The 20940-nt window shown below is 47.9% G+C and overlaps 2 protein-coding genes across 2 annotated transcripts in view; both read right to left on the reverse strand.

Moving 5' to 3' along the window:
* Nucleotides 1–674, reverse strand: part of WWC1 (WW and C2 domain containing 1) — a 66592-nt gene extending 65918 nt beyond the window's left edge. The window contains exon 1 of the mRNA XM_053991012.1: nucleotides 537–674. Within this exon, the coding sequence (XP_053846987.1) occupies nucleotides 537–655 (119 nt within the window). The 5' untranslated portion in view covers nucleotides 656–674. The remainder of the gene's footprint in view (nucleotides 1–536) is intronic.
* Nucleotides 675–12944: 12270 nt separating this feature from the next.
* Nucleotides 12945–20940, reverse strand: part of TENM2 (teneurin transmembrane protein 2) — a 555006-nt gene continuing 547010 nt past the window's right edge. Inside the window, exons 28-30 of the mRNA XM_053991099.1 lie at nucleotides 18911–20525; nucleotides 16130–16260; nucleotides 12945–14857 (exon numbers count right to left, since the gene is read on the reverse strand). Of these exons, the coding sequence (XP_053847074.1) occupies nucleotides 14096–14857; nucleotides 16130–16260; nucleotides 18911–20525 (2508 nt within the window). The 3' untranslated portion in view covers nucleotides 12945–14095. The remainder of the gene's footprint in view (nucleotides 14858–16129; nucleotides 16261–18910; nucleotides 20526–20940) is intronic.

Here is a 20940-nt window from a genome sequence, read left to right on the forward strand (position 1 = left end):
AGCAGGAGCAAGGGGATACCGCAGGGAAGAAGGCGGCAAAGAGGGGCGAACAGACACACCCTGAAGTCAGTGACCTCCGCGACGGCCAAGCTCGAAGAGGCCACGTAGCAGCTCGCAGAGGTGGGCCACGATGCAGAACAGGGCCCGCCGAAACCTCCGCGACCCCACCTTGTCCCGAGCCACCGCACGGAGCCACCGCTGCTCCCCTGGCGTGCCCCCAGCCCGCAAGGGCCGCATGGCCGCGCCGATCGCAGCGTGCGCTGCGGCTCCGCAGCGCGGCTGGGGCCGGCCGGGGACAGAGACCCGAACGGCAGCGACACAACTCGCTGAGCCCCCCTCCATCCCCCCGCTCCCGTGCAGCGGGCAGGCGCCGCTGCCCGGCCAGGCCCGCAGGTAACGCCACCACCGTCCCGCCCTGCCCTGCCGAGCCGCGGAGCCCGAGCGGAGCCGCGGGACGGCGGCAGGGGCCGGCCGGGCTCACGGGGAGCCGCGCCGGGCTCTGCGCGCACACCGCGGGGACCCCGCCCGCCGCCCACCTGTCGCGGGGGTCGACCCAGCTGGTGGTGCGGCTGCCGTGGTCGATGTAATACACCTTCCCGTCGTAGTCCCGCGCCTCCTCCCAGCCCTCGGGCAGCGGCAGCTCCTTCCGCGGCATGGTCCGCACCGCCGGCCGCGCCGCCCCATGCACCGCCGCGCTGCGCTCCGGGGGCCGCGCCGGGGCTCCCCTCCCGCGGGCGGCGCGCAGCGGTGCGGGGGCCGCGCCGGCCCAGCCGCGCAGGGAGGCGCCGCCGCCGGGCAGCCTCACATGCCGGCCCCGCGGCGGGGGCGGGCCGGGGCGGTGCGGGAGGGCGGCGGCGGCGGCGAGCCCGCGGTCAGCGCTGGGCGCGGAGCCCCGGCCGCTCCACCCGCTCACGCCTCCATTTCCTGCTCCGCCGGCGGCCGCCCCGCGAGTCCGGCGGCACCGCCCCCGCCCCGGCCACGCCCCCGGCCACGCCCCGGTCACACCCACTGCTTGTCCATACCCACGACCACGCCCCTCGGTCACACCCACGGCCACGCTCCGGCCCCGGGCGCGCTCCTGCGCGTCCCCGAGCGCCCCGCGGCGGCGGGGCCGGGCGCGGGGCGCGGGGCCCGGGAAGGTGCCAGCCTTGGGGCTCGGGGCACCGGGCCGGGGCCGGGAACAGCCGCCAGAAGCGCTGAAGCGCCGAGGACACAGCGCGGGTGGCAGGGAGCGGGTCGGGGCTGCTCGGTGCCCCGGAGGACACGGCCGTGGTGTGCCGGTGCTGGCATCGCACGGACGAGCGCAGGAGGTGTCCCTGCCCCGGGTGCACTGCCCGCGGGTGGCCCGGCTCAGCCGCGGTGGGCTCCCTGCAGGGGCTGGCGGGGAGCCAGGAGCCACCGGAGCAGCTCACGGGGGTGACGGGGGTGACTTTCTGTGGGCTCCAGAGGGAAAAGTCGTGGCAGCTGGAACCTGGGTACATTCGGACCATGGGGAAGCCGGGTTATAAAAGTAGTTAGGGTGGCACAGACAGCCCCCGGTACAGCCACACGCCGCAGGGAGGGTGATGGTGCCCATCCCGCGGGCACGGACCCTTCCTGAGCAGCCGCAGCCGATACCTGAGCGTGGCTCTGGCACAGCTGCCGTGCAGCATGGAAGCAGCTATGAGGACATGCCCTCCACAGCCTTCTCTCCCCACACTTCAGTCATTTCGGCTTGAACAGACAGCCCATGACAAAACATCACAGTAGGAGCTCATGCGGTGGCATGCGATGGGGCCGTGAGCTGAGGTGGGTGACGTGCCCAGCGTGGCGTGAGGGGAGCTCTGTGTGAGGTGGCACTTTCCCTGGCGAGCACCAGCCACCGCCGGCTTCCTACTGTCGAGGGCAGGGGGAAAGTGAGAGGTTTCGTAGAGCTGCAGCTATTGAAACAGCAGAATGGAGCAGGGATCCCTGCCAAGCACAGGGGTGGAAAAGGAAACTGGAGGATGGGAAGAGGGGAGCCTCGAAAGGCTGGAGAGGAAAAGTAAAAGTGAAAAAGACTATTAGAAATAACATCTCACTTTTGTACGAGATTCTATGGGATTTTATTCTATCAGGCTTTCTGACAGCCTGCTGGGAGTCAGAACTGCTAATTCTCTGGAGGCCGAAACAGAATGTGGTAGCAGTTGGCCGATGAAGTGGTTGAGCAGGGAAGAAAATGAAGACAAGTAAAACTGAAAGTGAGGCATTTGGAAAATAGCCTGGTTTAACCCCATTTTATCTGAAGCCAGATTTGATGTGGGCTACTAAATAAGTTGCTTTTATGAACAGCACTATACACATGGGTTTTAAATTAATAATAAGTGAAGGCTAAATGAATAAACACTGTTTCTGTCCACAACTCTAAGCAGGGCTTGTGGTTTCTTTCAGTAGGGAGCACTGGGAGCGCTGGGAGCACTGGGAGCACTGGGAGCAGTGCCACTCCAGCCAGCAGACACCGGCAGCGCCGGCAGCCCTGGGCCCGCGCCAGCGGAGGGCACTGCATTTCTGTGGGGCACTGGGCTACTCACTGTGGCTGTTTGTTTCTCTTGTCTGCTTTTAATTTTGTGGATAATGCTGTTTCTCTCTTTGTAAAGCGCTCAGCAATGTGCTCAAGACATTTAAAAAGGGGAAATGTGGCAATAGGAAAAAAATCAGCAGCAACCAATGCTTTTAAATATTACAAGAGAAGTAAACAGCAAAGTGATAATAAATTATTATGTATTTTCATGGTCCTGTATTTGTGGTCTTATGTTCCAGCACAGAGACACTTCCAAAAGGCATGTTTACTTTAAAGCTTTTTTTCAAAATTTCAGAGCATATTTAGAGCATATAGCAAAAGGCTGTATGTAAAGAAGCTGACCGAATACCCTTTCTTTTACAGATGTCATCAACTCTATTCAGGAAGAAAGTAATTGTGTATTTTTTTTAAACATAATTGCTTTTGAAATAAATACCTCAGAAAATATTTGCAGGTAGTTCTGACTCAAGTCAAAAGATTTTATTTGTCCACTCCTCTTTATTTATTAACTCAGAAAAAAACCCTAACCTGTCATTGAACCATGTGAATTTATAAATGTAATCAGGAATGTGCATATGGTAACGTACTCCCTTTTACCACTTACATTCACAACAAAGGAATTCAGCGTTATCAGAGTCTGTTTGAACTGTAAAACAATAAACAAACAGGTGATTGTTTTCTTATGAGCAAAGAAGAGGGAGGTTTGGTTTGTAGGTAAGCTCTTAGCTATGTGAAAAGGAAGAGCGGAGCAGAGAACAAAGTCTGCAGAAAACGATTTTTTTTTTGCCCTGGGGTCAACATCTCCAGCACGACTTCATATGCTGCACCCCCCAATCCCACCAGAGTCCACAACAGGCTGGTTACAAACTGCTCAGTAACAAGAGCTGCCTTTATCTGCCCCTGGTCTCTGTTTTAGAGGAGCTGGCTGCTTCATACTCGGGTTTCTTTTTTCCTAATACATTCAAAAGTCTCTAATTTTGTACTTGACACCTGAAGCTCTATTCTTAATTGAGTCCAAATAACAAAAACTCAAAGGTGAAAAGTGGCTGAGGCACAGTATTGGTCTCTTAGCTAACACCTTCAGATATCTGAACTGAAATAGGAGGGGAAATGGGTTTAAATTCAATTACCAGGAAGCAATTACATTTAGCCAAAATGCTACATTTTATTTAAACCCTCCAGTATATTTCAACTTGAAACACAGTATCATTTCTGTGGAGAGCTCCCTTATTGTTCAAGAAAGCCCCTTCCCTATCCTGCCCACCCCCAAACTGTATGTCAATATTTTTCCCTTTCCAAATGGACCTTTATTTTTTTAGAATGGTCAAAAAAACGGGTTTGGAGCAATGGAACATTTCATTGTGGAAGTAACCTGAAGCCTTCCTGCTTTCAGAAGCTGTTTCCAGCCCAGCAAGAAGAGCAGAGGTGCCCAGGAGGCAGGGAAGAACGCACACAACCTGCTGTACTTTCAGTACCAACATGAAAGGGATTTTCTGTAAACACCGGCAAAGCCACTTCATTGTTTTCTTTCAAACTACTCCTTAAAAGACCCATTGCTGGAGGCTTTAAATAAAAAGAAAAGGCATCTGACATACACAAAGCCATCCTGCTGCTCTGGCAGGTGCTGGCTGCACCATGCCTGGTGTCCCACTGGTCCCAGCACCCCTCGTTCCAGATGAGGCATCTGTCCCTATGTCCCTGTGTCCCCGTGTCCCTGTGTTCAGGGCACAGGGAACGTGTGGCACAGGGCTGTCCCACACAGGGCAGTGTGGCCAAGAAGGGACGTGAGGGATTGGGGGGGGGGGGGGGGGGCGGGTCACAGCTTCCTACAGCAAGGTGACATTAAATACTGGTCATTAAATAGGAGCCGTGCAGCAGCTGGGTTTTCAGTACACCAGGGAGCCTGCTGGCTGGATTTTGTCTTCCTGAAAGTGGGTCATAAGAAGTTTCTGACTAGTTTGTTCATGAAACAAGATGCAATAGAATCACACAGATTCATTGAGGCTGGAAAAGGCCTTTAAGGTGGTCAAGTCCTCAGCGGTGAGGCCATTACACAGGGCTCTTATGACCCGGGGTGAGCTGCTGCAGTCTGTGGGACAGACAGACTGCCTGTCAGCCACTCCTGAGTCAGGGCTCTACCGAGCCACGGGTCAGTATTTACACCTGCAAATGTTCAGGCCATCCCCTGCCATGGGCAAGGCTGGCTCTAACAGGGCAGCATCCTTGCCAGCATCGTTTGCAGGGCAGGAAACCCTCTGTCAGCTGAGCTCTGCCTCGGAGGGACAGGATACATTGCAGGACACCTTTGATAGCTCTTGTGATTCCTGCCACAAACACGTCACTTGGCTACGAGTTTACTCTGTGCTGCCTTCCCTATCCTTGGCACTTTGTACACCTGCATCAAAGATCTTTATCTTTCAGCAAACAAGCCTGCAGCGAGGGAATAAATTCCTGACTATGACCTTTGGGTGCTCAGATTTTTTTTCGCCTATGAACAAAACAGGTTTAGGTGGGTTTTTTTAATCCCAAAATAACTCTTATCTCTGCTGCTTTATTAAGTCCTTTTGTGCCCACTGTAAGCACTACCATCATCCCTCAACATTGCTGGGAAGTTCAGTGTGTGTGTTTCCAAGGCTATGCCTTGTCACAGGCTCTAGGAGCTGAGCCTGTGTCTGTCAATCTTCTCCCTTGCAATAACTGGGAACTGCTTGACCCATCTGGGAGACCTCCCCAGTGAAACCGGAGCTGTTCGTGCCCGGCTGTCCTCTGCAGGGCATCAGCAGCTCTTGGCAGCTGCCACCCAGGTGTCACCCAGGAGCCACCCAGCCCTCAGGAGTGGCCGTGAACAGGCACTGGAGCTCCTCAGCAGAGGCAGAGGCAGGTCTGCCCTCGGCTGCCAGCCCTGGCCCTGCGGATGGGAATGAGGAACGGGGCCAGACAGTTATAAAAGTTTAAAAATAATGGTCAATAAATTTCCATCAACCTGTCACGGAGACCACGTCTGGCAGAAAAATGAATTGGTTTGATATATATTGCTTTTATCACTGGCTCATTATTTGCTCAGAAGTCAGGGAGAACTCCTCCCACCAGCGGGATTGTCCTGGTCGCACGTCAGCTCCCGAGCCTCCACCTTTCAGCCCTGCGAATGAGCACTTCGGCGTTCCTGGCAGCAGACGTGTGGCTGCCCGAGCGAGCGTCCCCTGGCAGCCGGGCGGGTGTCCCGGAGCAGCGGGCGGGACAGCGGGGCACGCACAGGGCACGGCACGGCCCGAGCTCATCGCACCGAGCGTGACAAGTGTCCTTTGGTGCGCACAAGAAGGGAATTCCTGCTCGGGTGCAGCTTGCGACAGAGATGTGCCATTGCACTGGCACTGGTAACGCACCCGGAGCTGCACGAACACCCCGGTGCCACCCCAAAGCAGCGGGGACGGATCGGCGGGGCGGAGCGGCACAGCCACCGCCGGGCCCCGCCGTGCGCCGAGCCAGGGCAGGGCGAGCAGAGACACTCGGCTTTGCCGGCACGGGCTGTGCTCCTAACCTGGCAGAGGGGCTCTTCTCTCGAGTGGGGCTCACCTTACACTGCGGTGCGAGGCCAAGGGCTCTGCAGGCGGCATTTCCGTGGTCCGGCAGAAGCACTGCGGCACCTCTGCCTCCCGGCAGGGCGAAGGAGCCGTGCCAGCGGCCGGGATGGGGCAGCAGCTGGTGGCGCTGCCTGGCCAAGGGACAGGGGCCATGGTCCCTCTGTGCGGGAAGCGGCCGGGCGAGGGACACCGGGCTGCTCCCGCGGGCAGGCTGCTGCCGGGGCAGGAGCCAGGCGCCTTGGCAGCCTGTCCTGCTGCCTGCCAATCTGTCCAGCGGCACGTCTGCAGCTGCCAAGGGCAGGGCACAGCGTCCTGCCCTCCCTGGGGTGCCTTGGGTGGCGGTGGAGCAGGGTCAGGTCCGGGAGCAACAAAAGGAATGTGGACATCCCTGTGACTTGCGGGGATGCATCCAGGAGAGCCGAGGCAGCTGGCTGATGGCACTGCCAGACTGTTGCGCCATGGCAACTGGGGGAGGTTCGAGGCAGAGCAGCTGATAAACCAGAGGGTCTTCTGCCACCCGGGGGCACAGGCTGGAGAAAGGGGCTGACGGGAGCCTCATGAGGATCAGCAAAGGAAGTTCAGAGTCCTGCACCTGGGGAGGAACAACCCCAAGCACCAGTAGGAGCTGGAGGCCACCCAGGTGTAAAGGAGCTTTCCAGAAAAGGACCTGAGGGGCAAGGGGTTGATCCTGAGCCAGCACTACGTTTTTGTGGCAGAGCGAGCCAGCAGCACCTTGGGCTGGGTTTGCCAGGGCATCACCGAGGGGCTGAGGAGGTGATCCCTCCCCTCTGCTCAGCACCAGTGAGACGTGGCTGAGTGCTGAGTCTGGTTCGGAGTGACCAGAGCGTACAAGACACACACGGACTTGCTGGAGAGAGCCCAGCAAAGGGCAGTAAGGTGCTGAAGGGACAGGAGCAACTGAAACCGGGGGAGGCTGAGGGAGCTGAGGCTGTTCAGCCTGGAGAGGAGGTGGATCAGGAGTGATCTAATAGTTGTGTACGAGTGTCTGAAGGGAGGAGTAATGACAAGAGAGCCAGGATTGTCTCAGTGGTGCCCAGTGACAGGGCAGAGGAAAAAGGCAAAGGAAGAAATACAGAGTTCTGGTTAAACATAAGACATACTAATTTTGCTGTAAGGCTGACTGAGCACTGAATAAGTTGCTGTCACCAACCTTGAAGACAATAATATCTCAGCTGGACATGCTCTTAACATGGGGTTATCCTCACCTGTCCTGGGACACTCTGGAACCAAAGAAAGAGCTGGACTTCAAGCCCTCCAGTAGCCTCCATCCACACCAATCCCTGCTTTTCAATAAGGGCCCTGTGCGATGTGTGAAAACTCTCCTCTCATGTGCTTTGTCCCAAGGTTTTTAATAACCTGCCTTCCCCACCTGGGCAGAGACCAAGGCATTGAGATGGGGATGTTTTCTAAAAGATCACTCAGCCTTCAGAGGCAAGCAGGAATCCGGTTTTTATCTCTACAGAGAACTTCTGACAGATGAAAAATCTGATTTATCCAGTAGACCCTATTGAGTCAGTGACCTTTACCAACAACTAAAAATGAGATGGTTGAATTACTGATTTATAACACTAATATTTCTTAATATTTTACTTTCATTTATGTGATGGTTGCAGCTAGTGGAGTTTGAGGACAGAGAGGTATTTGACACAGTCACAAGGCCTGGGTTTTAGCAGCATAGTCAGTGGTACAGCCCAGAGTCCTGCTGGCCGATTTTCCTTTTGTATGCAACCACCAAATTAGACTAAAGCCTGCCAAAAGCTGTCATCTAAAGATGAAAAACTTCTGTAAATACAATTTCTCCAATAGCAATGCTGCTGAGCTGCTGCAGCAGAGCATGGACAGCATTACAGAACACTGCCTGCCACCTTTGGTACTCATGATGGCTTAACTGCCACTTCCATTGTAAATCCTATTTGTTAAGGATTTATAAATTGGCTGCATTCATTTGCTTGTCTGAAAGTTGGCACACAGCTCTCTCCCGTGGTGTTTTTACCACATTTTACTTTATTGTTTTTTTTGTCCCCCTCCTTGGCTCAGAAGTAGCCTGACTGTAACCATTAAATCCTCCTAAGATGCTACACAAGTATTTTAATGAACAAGGAAATGAGGGGAAGACTAACCTGTGACATTAGATGTGTGTTTGGAAGAGCAACACCCCATTCCTGCTGCAGGAGGTGAGGGGAAGCCTGGGCAGGGCTGGTGGCACCTCCAGGTGAACTGGAGCACGTGGGTGGGTGCAGGGCATCTGCTGGGCACTGACTCTTGCCCCTGGTGCAAACCCCACATTCAGCAGGCTGGGAGAGGCTCCTGTGGCTGGTGGTGGAGAAGGCTGGGCAGCCTGCAGGGTGCTGGCAGGCAGACCCCAAACTGTGTGTGGGAGAGGCTGGCAGGGTCCAGTCCCTGCCTTCCCTGCCAAGCTGTTTTCTTGCTGACCATCTGGCTGCATGCCTGGCTTGGGTACCTGAGCACATCACACAGGTGCCTCCACCTCTGTGTTTTTACTTACTTTTGGTGATTGTGGTGGGGAGGCTGAGCTGACACAGTGAGCTGTCAGCTGAGATTAAAATTACCAACTCAACCCCTGAGTGTGATGGGCCCTGCTGTGAGGGTGCTGCAAAGCGTTCTGGATCTGTATTTGTGCCACCCAGTTTCAGCTGCTTGTTAAATGCCCCTTGCTCTTCCCAGCAGCTCAGGTAATCACCTGCCAGGTGTTGCTGCTGTAGACACACATGGCTCATGACCACAGCTCCAGCTGTGCCCAGCACTGCTGTGCTGGGTTAGGCAGAAGCAGAAAAGGCTTTATCAACACAGGAGTTGGTGCTTTGACACTGGCAATGGTATTTGCCTTCCTAGAGCTCTTAGTCATGCTCAAATGTTGCAATCTCCCTCACTGGGGAGATGACAGACATACAAGGGGAGGAATACAGAATTGTTCTGATATTACTGACCTGACCAAGCAGTTCCAGCATACAATGTATGTCTGTATATTGGTACAACCAGCAGCAGAGCCTTCAGAGACAGACCCTGCCCAGTGGAGCCACCTGCCATGCTCCTTCACTGCTTTCTGTGGGCCAAAAGTGGCTCTAAGGCTCTTAGATCTTGCTGCCAATTCAGAAATGTGCAGAGTAAAACATCTTTTGCAGCTGTGTTAGCATCTTTACTGTGTTGGATGCTGACTCTCTTCTGTAGCACAGCCCTTGGAACTTGGTGCTACAGTGGTGAAGTGAGTTTGGTTCCAGAGGAGTGACAAGTTTCAAATACAAGTGAGTACTGTTTAAATTAAGTAATCCTTGTAAATAAAGAACTTTTATCCTGCAGGCTGTACTGAAAGATTCTGGGAAGAAACTTTTATTGTTGGCAGAAAAGTTCAGAGGCAGCTCAGAGGCAGAGGTCCTGGTACCACTTCATTACACCTGCCTAAATTTGCAAGGTAAAATCCCCATATGAACAGAGAACAGTACAATTCAGTGGCTGAAACTTTACCTTTGGAGTTTCTTAGGGCTGTACCCTCAAGGCTGTGTGTTGAACATATTCCCATGTTTGATCGTTATTGAGTGCTTATTTGAGAACTGTTGTGAGTCTGTTGTCAAAGGGGTGATCCTTACAGAAATTACAGCACAAAGCACTTAATGCAAATTATTCAATGGCATTCAGTCCTGATGTGGTTTTCTTGGACTCTTAAACAGGAAATGACCAGAAAACATGAAGAACCTTAGAAGGCAGTGCCAGGTCATGTTCAGGACAGGTGAGGGATATCTGGCTCTTCTGTTCTTACAGCAGTGGTGAACCTGGACTACATGAAGATCAGATACTTGGCTTACAGAGGTGTTGGCACAGTCCTTTCTATCAGGAAGTTTCTGAGAGGTTGCATTTCCCAAGGGATGGGAGGTGAAAGTGGGAAGTGGGAAGTGCTCCCATGCAGGTTTGAGTCTGGCTCTGTGCACTCTCAGAGCCCAGTGTGTGCTCTTGTGTCAGCCTGCACTACAGGTAGCAAAAGAAAAAAAAAAAAAGGAAAAAAAAGAAAAAAAAAAAGAAAAAAAAAAAGAAAAAAAAAAAGCCTAAGTGGCTCCTTCCCTTTATTTATTCCCATGAGAGTTTTGTGGATGCACTGGGCCAGCTTTAGGAGGAATGTCTGTGTGTGCCTTAATCTGAGAGACACCAACCCCTAAGGAAGGTTGACAGGGCACTGCTGGGGACTGGCGTAGGCAAGGCAGTGCCAGCAGGCAAAGGCTGGTACCTGTGGATGTCTCGTTGGCAGAACTGCCATCATGTGGCCAAAGTGCCACAGGTGCCACCTCGAGGGGCACAACAGCCGTGGTGGTGAGGAGCAGGCTGTGCTGAGACACGTGCTGCACCCACAGCCAGTTCACTCTTTGGGATGAATCAGGAAACAAAACAGGGTTTTTTCCCAAGCTGAAATGCAAAGTTATAAATACTAAATTCCTTCAGTTACAGCAATCTATTAGGAAAAAAAGAGAAATGTACTGTAATGCTGATTTTCCATCTGGTTTTAGCATCAAACAGAAGCATATTCTCGGGTTCCTGCTCTCTCTACAAGCAACTCAGTTTGCACTCAAGTGAGCTGGGAGGGCAAACCCATGCTCATGGCACTCAGGCTGGCCTGAGCTCGTGCTCTGTGCCTTCCCACAGCCAGGAATGCTTTCCAGGCCAGGTCCTTTCATGGGTGCCCTTGCTCTGTCCTGGTCACAGTGCTACTGGGGACACAGACACAATGTCACTGCTAAAGCCACCTCTTAACTACTCCCTCATAAGAAGAATCCAGTTCATGTCTCCTTGGCAGTGCTTCAGGTTAAGCATCTATTCCATATGGAAAAGTGTAGCAAGGAAAAGAGATGAAAAGCAAGAGCTTTGAGAGGAACAGGAGATACCAGTCTGAGGTGAGGAAAGGGAAGGTTGTGGAAAGAAAAAGGGAGAAACAGATGCTTCAAGAAACAGGAAACCAAACAGGACCACAAGAGAGATGGCCATGGCCACACCAGTCCAGTTGTCTCCCTCATTTGTTAAGTGAAAACTCTTTAGAATGAGCTCTACCAGTCAGCTGTTTTTTCCAGACATGAGAGAATTTAGCTCTTTTGTCATAACTACAAAATATACAGCAATTCTTTCAATCTCTTTGGTGCACCACACAAGGTTCTCTAAGTCACTGGCCACAGTGCAGTTTACTTGCCAAAAGGACAGGCTGGGTAGTCCATGTAGATGGGAGTGAGGCAGGGGGTCTGTATGGGAACACAGGGAACGTGAAGCGGCAGAGCCGAGGGGCAGAGCTGGGAATGACCTTGGTCAGGTCCACGTAAGCTGGGCCTAAGAGCTCAAGTGTATTGCTGGGGCTTTCCACACGACCTGTACTGAGCTGCACACTGGCTTTGGAAACTACAGCTAGCCCTGGGGCAGTGATCTCTGGTGAGAATTTAGCACCATCTCCCAAAACTCTGTTTAAGAACATCCTGATGGTGTGTTAGTTGCAAAGGAGATGAGTAAGGAGTCCATCCCCTGAAATTTGTTACATCTCCTTTGATAGTCATTAATATTCAAAGGATGCTACCCTTTTAGCTTAACTGAGTTCCCTTTGAAGTAGCAGAATCTCCAGTTCTGAAGAGTTTCAGCTTTAGGAGAATGGTAACAGAATGAAGGGCACTGGGGATTGTGCAACGGGTTCTCATTTCAACCCTCTCAAACTGCAAGAAAAATTCTATCCCAAAAAATGAACTAATCATCTTACCAGGACAGGGCCAGGTAATCCAGATAAACTGCAATAATGCAAAGTCTCTACTTTGTGATTTCATGTTTTATTCCCTTGTTAAAAAAAACCCACTTCCTTAAGAGATTTCACTTGTAAAGAACAAAATAAAAATGTAACAACACTCCAAGTCCTTCAGAAAAAGAAAAAAAAAAAACAAAAAACCAAACCACCTGCAGTGATGAACAATCAGGACTTTATCTGAAAATGCAGCCAGACTTCATCTTCAGAGGATGAGTAACGGCTGGGGGTGCCCATGGGGTGCACACGTAGGTGTAACTCCCAGTCAGAGTGGGGTGGCTCTCGTTTGCACAGAAAAATGAGACATGCTTTCTGAGTGCTCCAGGTGCTGCACCACACAGGCACTGAACTGCTCGGCTTTAAAAACGCCCTGGAGTGAATTTATGCCCATAATCAACTCGAGCATCTCTATTGCTATCATGAATCATTAAAAACCTCATTTGCAACCCCAAAAGCAAAACTGTTCTCAAAATTAAGTAGAGCTCCCCAGCTACATCCTTAAATGAGATAAAAGCGGCAGGGCTCTGGGTGATGGATGGCTCCCTTTTATCATCACCAGGAGTGACTGTTTGCTTAGGAGAGGGTCTTTGATCTTACCTCCCATTTTTAAATGTGGTAGAAATAAGCAATCTCCCAAAGAAGACAGATTTCATGGAGACTTCCTGGCTCACAGCACAGCCTTGCATGTTCCACTTAATATCATGTTACTACATTTTCAAACTGTTTAGAGGTTACTTCAGTGCAATTAAACTAATTCCAGAATTGAAACACAGCAGTTTGAGGACTGCTAGTCATGAGGCGCAGAGAGGGCATTTCTAAAGCATTTACCAATTTTCTCGAATGTCCTAAGCAGATTTTTGGGTGATGTGTGTGAAGGACTTTGCTCACCCAGAGATCAAAGGAACAGCCCCCTGCAGGATCCATTGAACCACAGGAAGTCATTTCCACATACAAAATGCTGTGTGCATTAGAAACAGCCAGACAAGAATCGCTTTTACAAGATTTTGCAATGGAAGACAACTAATTCACAGGAGTTTTAGAGACTTTATTTATGTATAAACAATTTAAACACTTTGCCATAAATTATCTTTGCCTGTCTCTAGTCTTTGCTTAGCAGCAAATTAAAATTAATATAAAAACTCAATGAACAATTCATACATGTATATTACAAAAAAGTTCTTGTACCAAAGTTCTTATTAGACTTTTTTTTTTTCTTTTCTTTTTTTTTTTTAATTTTTTTTTTTTTTTTGTGGTGACCGTAATGTGATTGTCTCAGTTTCTCGACCAAACAAACACACTAATAATTTTTAAATCTGAAACAGTGATTGTGCCTTCTGGCTGATGTATGTACAGGGTGATCTGACGTGGTGCCCATTTGCAATAGTGTAACACAATGCCCACAGCTCTACTGGAACTGATACCAACAAACTACTGAATCTAAACAGACTACACCCTGTAACTGTGTTATACTGTCCACAATGGAAATCTTCAAAGACAAACAGAGTATGAAATTTATCTGTAGTGATTTATAGCCACCATTTTGAATGTAACGTTACACTCTGCCCTCTTTGAATAAGTTAAGCTTCAGGCCAGACAAGTGGAGGGTCAGAGTGCAAGTGTGGTTTTGTTACTTTTAAATATATTTTCCTTTCCTATTTCCAGTGCGCTCTCACTTGCATTTCATTTGTCCTCCATTCGCTACACACAAATCACCCCAAAGTCATGTTTTAAATGCATCTGTATTTTGCTTTAAATGAAAACCTCTTGGATATTTATCAAACAAGCAGTCTGAATCATCTGTGTTTCATCAGCTGGTTAGTGAAAGTGGCCCACTTGGATTTCTTAGTTTGCTCACGTGTGAATGGAGTGAGGTAATACAATACGAGGCCTTCTTTTTGTTTTTCTTTAGACCCAGAACAAGTGGGTAATATTTCAGGGGTACTTTTTAATTTGTACGGTTAAGAGTTTTCAGTCTGGCTTTAGTCCACTTCAGGATATGGTTTTTAATCACTTGAACAGTAGCATTTAACTCAAAAAATATGAGCTTTTTTTGCCACTTACTATCCCAGAGTAGCTCAGCCTAGTGCCCCCATTTAGGTCTTCATCTCCTTAGGAGAGGAGATAACAGTTATGACTACTGATTCATCCAGCAAAGGATGACAGCAGGTTAATTTGTTACCTCTTTCCCATTTCATTCTGTCTTAAAAACTGGATGTTGCTGCTACTGTCTGCTAGCTCTGGGTACTGCTCCACGGGCAGGACATAATATCCCTCGTAACCTTGAACCCTTCCCGTGCTGAGGAGCTGCTGCCTCTCTCCGTCTGTCCATACGCGGCTGCCCTCGCGTCCGTCCCGCGCCTTCTGCTGCTCCTTGGCCCAGGCCGCGGCCAGGGCTCGCTGCCGAGCCTGGTCTAACACCCTGGCCTTCTCCTCGTCCAGCGCGTCGGCGGTCAGTCCGTAGCGGATGTTGATCAGCAGGGTGGAATACTGAAACTCAACATTCGTAAACCTTCGAGTCCTGCCGCTGACGAGGAGCGTGGGCTGGGAGACGGTGACGTTGATGCCGCTGTCCAGGACCTTCCTCCCGCTGGTCATGGCCAGCGTGACCAGGTCGCTGTCGGCCGAGCCCACCTTCACAAAGTAGTGGGTGTCCTTGCCCTCGATGCTGTAGTGCATTTTCTCCAGGTAGTGAGCGCCGTTCAGGACGGAGGCGATTTTCCTGCTGTCGTCTGTGGCGATGCTGGAAACACCGGTGGTCACACGGCCTTCCTTCACGGCAAACATGACTCCTTTCCCCACGATGGGAGTGCTTGTGGCAAACCAGTGGCCTGCTTTTTCTCTAATTTTGGCATGTAATCTTTTAGATATGACCTGTCCCTCCAGAGCCATGAAAGCCTGGTTGTGTCGCTCTGTTGTCTGCTGCACTCCTGTAATTAGCTGGGGAAAGCAAAACAGAACAAAAAAACACCAAAGAAGATGCAGATCTGAACATACTAATTTCAGAGACTAATAATGACCTTTGCTTTTGCTTTGCTTTTTTAAAAGAAAGACATGCAGCAAAAATTTCTACACTTCAAAAGACCGCCCTCAGTTATTCATCCATCCATCCATCCATCCATCCATCCATCCATCCATCCATCCATCCATCCATCCATCCATCCATCCACATCTTGTTCAGAATCAGGTAAATACTCATTCAGCAAATAATTTTGCCATCTGTAAGACGAAATAAAATAGTTCTCATCACCCTCTGTAGCACATATGCACCACACATTTCAATTTTGGCCAATCATATAATGCCCAGTAGAAGAATAAGAAAGGCCCAGGTCTATAGCACAATTTTAATCAGAGCTGAAAACAAACAGAATCAATGTATTAAAAGGTGGCATTTAACTTGTGGACACTTTTTCCCAGAGATTTCAACCAGTAAATATAACCAAACTGCTTATGAATATAAGCTTTTTTTGTAAATAGATGAAATTTAGGCCCAAAAGCACCAAACCAATTCCTGAAGAAGGGGTTCAGACTCTCAAATGACTTGGAAGCCTGGGAAAATGGTATGTTTAGGTTCACATGATTATTTCTATTGTATTACCACAAAGATGAAATAAGCCTAGCAAAGAGTAGGTTTGGAATTGGCCTAGTACTCTTCAGAAGTTTATTAAATGGGCTGGAATTTATTATGAAAGTTAAACCCATATACTATTGTCCACCCGTAACCTGACAAGTACGAACGCTGTAACTGAAGTTAAATGGAGTAGCAGATCAAAACCTCTAACTAGAAAAATGACAAAAAATGGTGAGAAAACCTCTTCCAGGGTGAGAAGTAGAACCCCTTTTTACCAGTAAAGCAAGTACCAACCTAAGTTTTTTGGAGCACATTATTAGGATGGTTTTACCAAAGGTACAACAGATGATAAATTACCCTGACAAAGTCTCCCTTTGTCATTGCTAATCAAGTTAATCGAGTTACAACTTGTTAATCAAGGAATAACTCAATAAAGGACAAGCTAATGACACTGCAATTATGATAACAACGAAGGCTGGCAAGAAAGGCCTATGTTCATTAGTATAAAATGTAGCTATACTCACTTCACTTTACACAGAATTAAGTGCTTGGCCTTCTGCTGTGACTACAGAACAGCCAGTGATTCTATCCATAGAATGGGGCAAATTTATCCAAAAAAGTAATTTTATCTTTCTGCCTACCTGTCCATTTTCACATGCTTGACTCTCAGACAGCTCGTATGGTGGTGACACAAAGTACATTTTTGCTCTAGGGAACCCAGGAATGATGTTGCTAAGCTGAAATCCAAACATCACCAACCAGCTCTTGACATCTGAAAATCGAAAGAAAGCAGCTAAGTGAGAAACACATGTGTTTAACAAATAGAGAAAATAAAAAAAATTAGGAAATCCATCTTTGACACCCTTAATTTCAAGTAGTAACTGAAGTCACAATTAATATTATAGTGTGGAATTTTACAGAACTGCAGCAATCCACCATGAACAGGCACAGGAAAAATTGCATTAAATTTACCCTAAATAAATCATCAGGGATATACCAGCTCTTTCATTACTTTCCATCAGAACACATGAATTATCCAAATATTTCACAGTATACAGTACTTGTTCCATCTCTGACATTTTCTGATATGGCTACTATATTTAACATATAAACTGTATTGTAAAATGATATATTATTAGGTTAACACTCTAAAAACATCTGCAAAGTCCTTTGGGGAAAGACATGGCTTCTCTTCTATGTCCTACTTCTATCAGCTGTCATCAGGTCTCAGGAGGCTCCATTAAAAGCAGTGAGAAGCTAGATTTGTAAATCAGATGTCTAAATTTAGGCAACAAAAATATCCTCCCCATCCCTCCAGGGAAAGTAGGAGCTGTGTTGGAGGGTTACAGCTCAGTTCTGAGGTGAGCCTCAGCAAGTTCCAGATGTGGGTTCAACCACGAAAACTATCCTCAGATCTAGCTGTAAAAGCTAAGTAAATTAATAACAGTAATTCTCACTCAGCAGGTATTAAGAAGTAATTATGTATTTTAGTTATCCAAATGATAACTCTTTTAACAAAAAAGAATCCACGATCCCATTTTACATTTCCTGTTCCCTGAATTCATAATTTTTGCTTAAAAAAAATCTCTCCTGTCTTTCCCAGTGGCCATGTCTCCTCACTGGCCTACACTGGCTCCTGGTGCTGCTATTGCCACTTCTGTGAGCTGAGCTGTTGCAAAGCCTGTTTTTCCCAAAAGTACTTTTTTTTCTAAGCCATTCTGACTCTAAAATAAGACTCTAAAATACTCTGCCTCTACAAGGTATCTGTATCCATCTCCCATCACACAGTGCCTACTGTATTTTTCCTGAACCTTTGGACCGCACAGGGTTTTTGCTCCTCATAAGGCTTCAATTTTATTTTATGGTAAAATAGTATCTCCTGAACAATTCACTTAAGCTGCTCTAATTCCACAGAAACCAGAGGAGGACCTATATACAAAACAGTTACTATTTTGCTGAGTTAATGTGCTTTGCAGCACTGCACTTGCTACAGGAATTTGTTTTCAGCAAAACCTGTGAATAAAGCAATGTCAGGGGTTAACAGTAAGAATGGACTGTGGGGGGAGAGTTTTTGGTGTTTTGTTTTGTTCTCTCTTTCTTTTTTTTTTTAACTATGGCAACAAAGGTGCCACCATCATCACTTCTTGTCTAATATAATCTGTTCAGTCCTACAGCAACAAATATTTGCATCACCAATGAAGTATTTTTACAGACTACAAGGTGTGTGTTGTCCCTAAATGCAATTTATCTTATTCTATTTCATCCAATGGATGTATGTATTAAATAAATACAATTTCTGAATGTAGTAAAACATATTATGATGATGTTGAAAATCAAAATCAAAGGGTAGTGGATGAAAATAGGACTTTTGTTGAATTTAGGACAACAAGGTAATTTTAGTCACCAGTATTTTCACACTATCAGATACAAATCACATTATCTCCTAATTGCAAAGTTGCTCCACTAGAACCTCTGGTGTGTTACACCTATTATTAGGTTGCAATGTACTAATGAAATGTGCTATGATTTTCTTTGAAGGAAATGCACACTTTTTTTGAAATTCAAATTACTGTTAAAATTAAGATCATTCCTTTTTAAAAATGGTATCACTACTCTAATTATTGTATACTGCATATTTAATTCTGAAAAAAAGCTTTTCCTGAAGACATATTAATTACCTTTCCTTTTAGAAACTGCCAGCAGCTAGTTCAAGTACTGTGTGATGTTACTAAGTGAAAAATTATTCCTAATTAAGAAAGGGTTACAAGTTTTACCCAATTCTAACATATGTGATCAAAACTACTCTTGTTTCTCAGCTCCACAAAATCCATAACATTTATTACTCTTTAGGATGAAATAATCTTAAAAAACATCAAGGATTTAATTTTAAAGACTAAAGACTGTTTGCATATTAAAAGTTAAATGGGAAAAAGAGGTCTAATTGAATCCATTCTTGGTGCTAATTCATAATGTGCCCATGAGCTCAGACAGTAGTTAATTTTGAAAGTAGCCCTGAAAGGAAGAGATCTGAGCAGTTCTGGTTTGTGATCCTGAACCAACCTGCCAGTGATTCCTATACATGTCTTCACTTTTTTTGGTGCAGAATTAAAATGAACTAGTATGAATAGTACTAGTTCAATAGGAAGAGCACTATGGCTGTGCTGAAATTTTATATTCAGATAAACTTGTATTTATTTTTTCCCACCATAATTCACCATGGCTTCTCACTTAGAGCCCTTTGTTCAGGGAATAGCAGTACCAAGGAATCAGAAATAGTCACTTCTTTTCATAGCCAAAAGAGGAAAATGGCCCAAACTTGATGTGAGGATTGAGCAAAGGGCTTGTAAGGAGAAGCTGTGTTTCTTTTCCAAATCAGCTTCCAAGCTGTAGTGTTATGTATTATAAATGTGAAGTAGTCTCACCTGTTACATAATTCTTTAGATCCAGTTCATTGCTGAGAGGGTTGTTACTCTTGAACATGTACAGATTGAAAGGAGCAGGTTCTTGGCCAATATTTTTCCACATGGTGTAATCAGGAGATGTCCAGCGCCCAGCCAGGACATCGTAGTCCCTTTGGGTAAAATGCACGAGTTTGGTTAAAGGATCATACAGCCCTCCATGGAACCCAATGACCAGCTGGAAATCTGGGTTAGAGTCGTAATAGATCTCCCCATAGGCCGTGTACTGGAGCTGCTTGATCATGAGGCCATTGATGCTGAACACAGCTAATGGAGTGCCTGTGTTATCAGAGGCCACGTAATACTCTTCCCCACTGCTGCTCTCCATTGCAAAGAGGTGGCCTTGCAGATCGTAGTACAAAGAGGTAATTTCGGAGTTGGAATGATTGTAGACATGAGTTACCCTTGTTGGATTGTGAAGGTCAGCGTAAAAGTACTGTAGATGGTGCCCCAGGTTGGTCTTGCAGGAAGCCCTTCGGCCCAGTCCGTCGTAGCGGTACTGAACACTCCACCCATTTGCTTTGTTGTAAGCTCTTGTCAGGAGCCCTTTGGAGTTGTACTCAAACACATCCGCACCCCGCTGCCACAGGAACCCGTCGTCGTCGATCTTGTAGGGGATGTCACCCAGGCGCGTGATCCTGTCCCTGAGGTCGTAGCGCAGCGGCATCAGTCGGACGCTGTTTCCAGGATTCAGGAGGTGGAGGTTCCCGTTCAGGTCGTAGCTGTAGCGCCAGGTGGGCCTGTCATTGACTGCCACGCTCTGCAGTTGCCCGTCTCCATCGTAATCATAGGTGTACTTGGTCGTGTTGGCGTAGGGACCGAGTTTGAGCTCTCTTTTGGTCACCCTTCCCATGCTGTCGTACTGCACGGTCATCCAGTACATCAGGGACCGGAACATTTCGTACTGCACTTCCTTAATGCGCCCGTGGGTGTCAAAGTGCTTGCTCAGGGTCATAACTGCCGTGGTGATAATTTGGTTAATATCATAATAAATGACTCCAAATTTGCCAAAATGTTCTACTTTGCCAGAGATCTCATCGTAACGGTAAAGGTCAACTGGAAGAGGCGTCTCACTTATGATGGGTTTGATGCTTGCAATTCGGAAGCTGTTGTCATGATACGTATAATCAAACCTTGCATTGACCATTCCTTCTTCAGAGAACCTGTAGATTTGTTTGTCAACAAGAGGACCAATTTTCCGATAGCGAATCGTACAAGAAAATCCTCCACTTTGCAAATTCACCATTTTTAGGACACCTGTAGTTTCGTCGTATCCAAAAGTAACCGCCGTGCTGTCATAAACAATTTCAGACAGCTTGGATAGCTTTCCATACTTGTAGAAGACTTGTCGGCCGGTACCTAAAAAGGATGTTTTCAGAATCCTCCCGTCATCGCTGTAATCAAAAATGACGGAGGCGTTGCTTTCGGGGGGGTTGTAGATGTTCCTGATGTAGCCCACAGAGGTGTGAGTGGACATGCTGTGCCGAGCCACGCTGGGCATGGTGACGGCGTGCAGGCGGTCCGAGGAGTCGTACTCGAAGATGTACTGTCGCTGACTCTGCAGCAGCAGCACCATCGACTGCAGGGGAAACAACAACAAACGTTACCAGCTATCAGCATGTGGCCTGAGAGAGGGAAGTGAAGAAAAGTTTACTGGAGAGGCACTAATGTTAGATGAGTACAAAGGGAATCAGATACATTAGTCAGGGGCACAGAGCTGCTCAGGAATATTGTCAGGTTGCCAGATGAGAGGATCTGCTCCTTGGAAATCAATAGGCTGACACTCCAGAGAAAGTGTAGGTTAGCAACCTGCGAGCTGTCCTCCCTGTAGGAGGACTTTTTTATTTTTTTTATTTATTTTCCTTTTTTTTTTTTTTTTTTTTTTCCTGAGGGATGCAGAGGAGTTAAGATAAATGACTTGATTTATCTTTCTGCCAGCAGCTGTAATTCACAACTGTTACTGTGAAATATGTGAGAAACTAAGGAGAGAGCAT

This window comes from Vidua macroura, chromosome 15 (assembly GCF_024509145.1).
Source record: "Vidua macroura isolate BioBank_ID:100142 chromosome 15, ASM2450914v1, whole genome shotgun sequence".
Classification (NCBI taxonomy): Eukaryota; Metazoa; Chordata; class Aves; order Passeriformes; family Viduidae; genus Vidua; species Vidua macroura.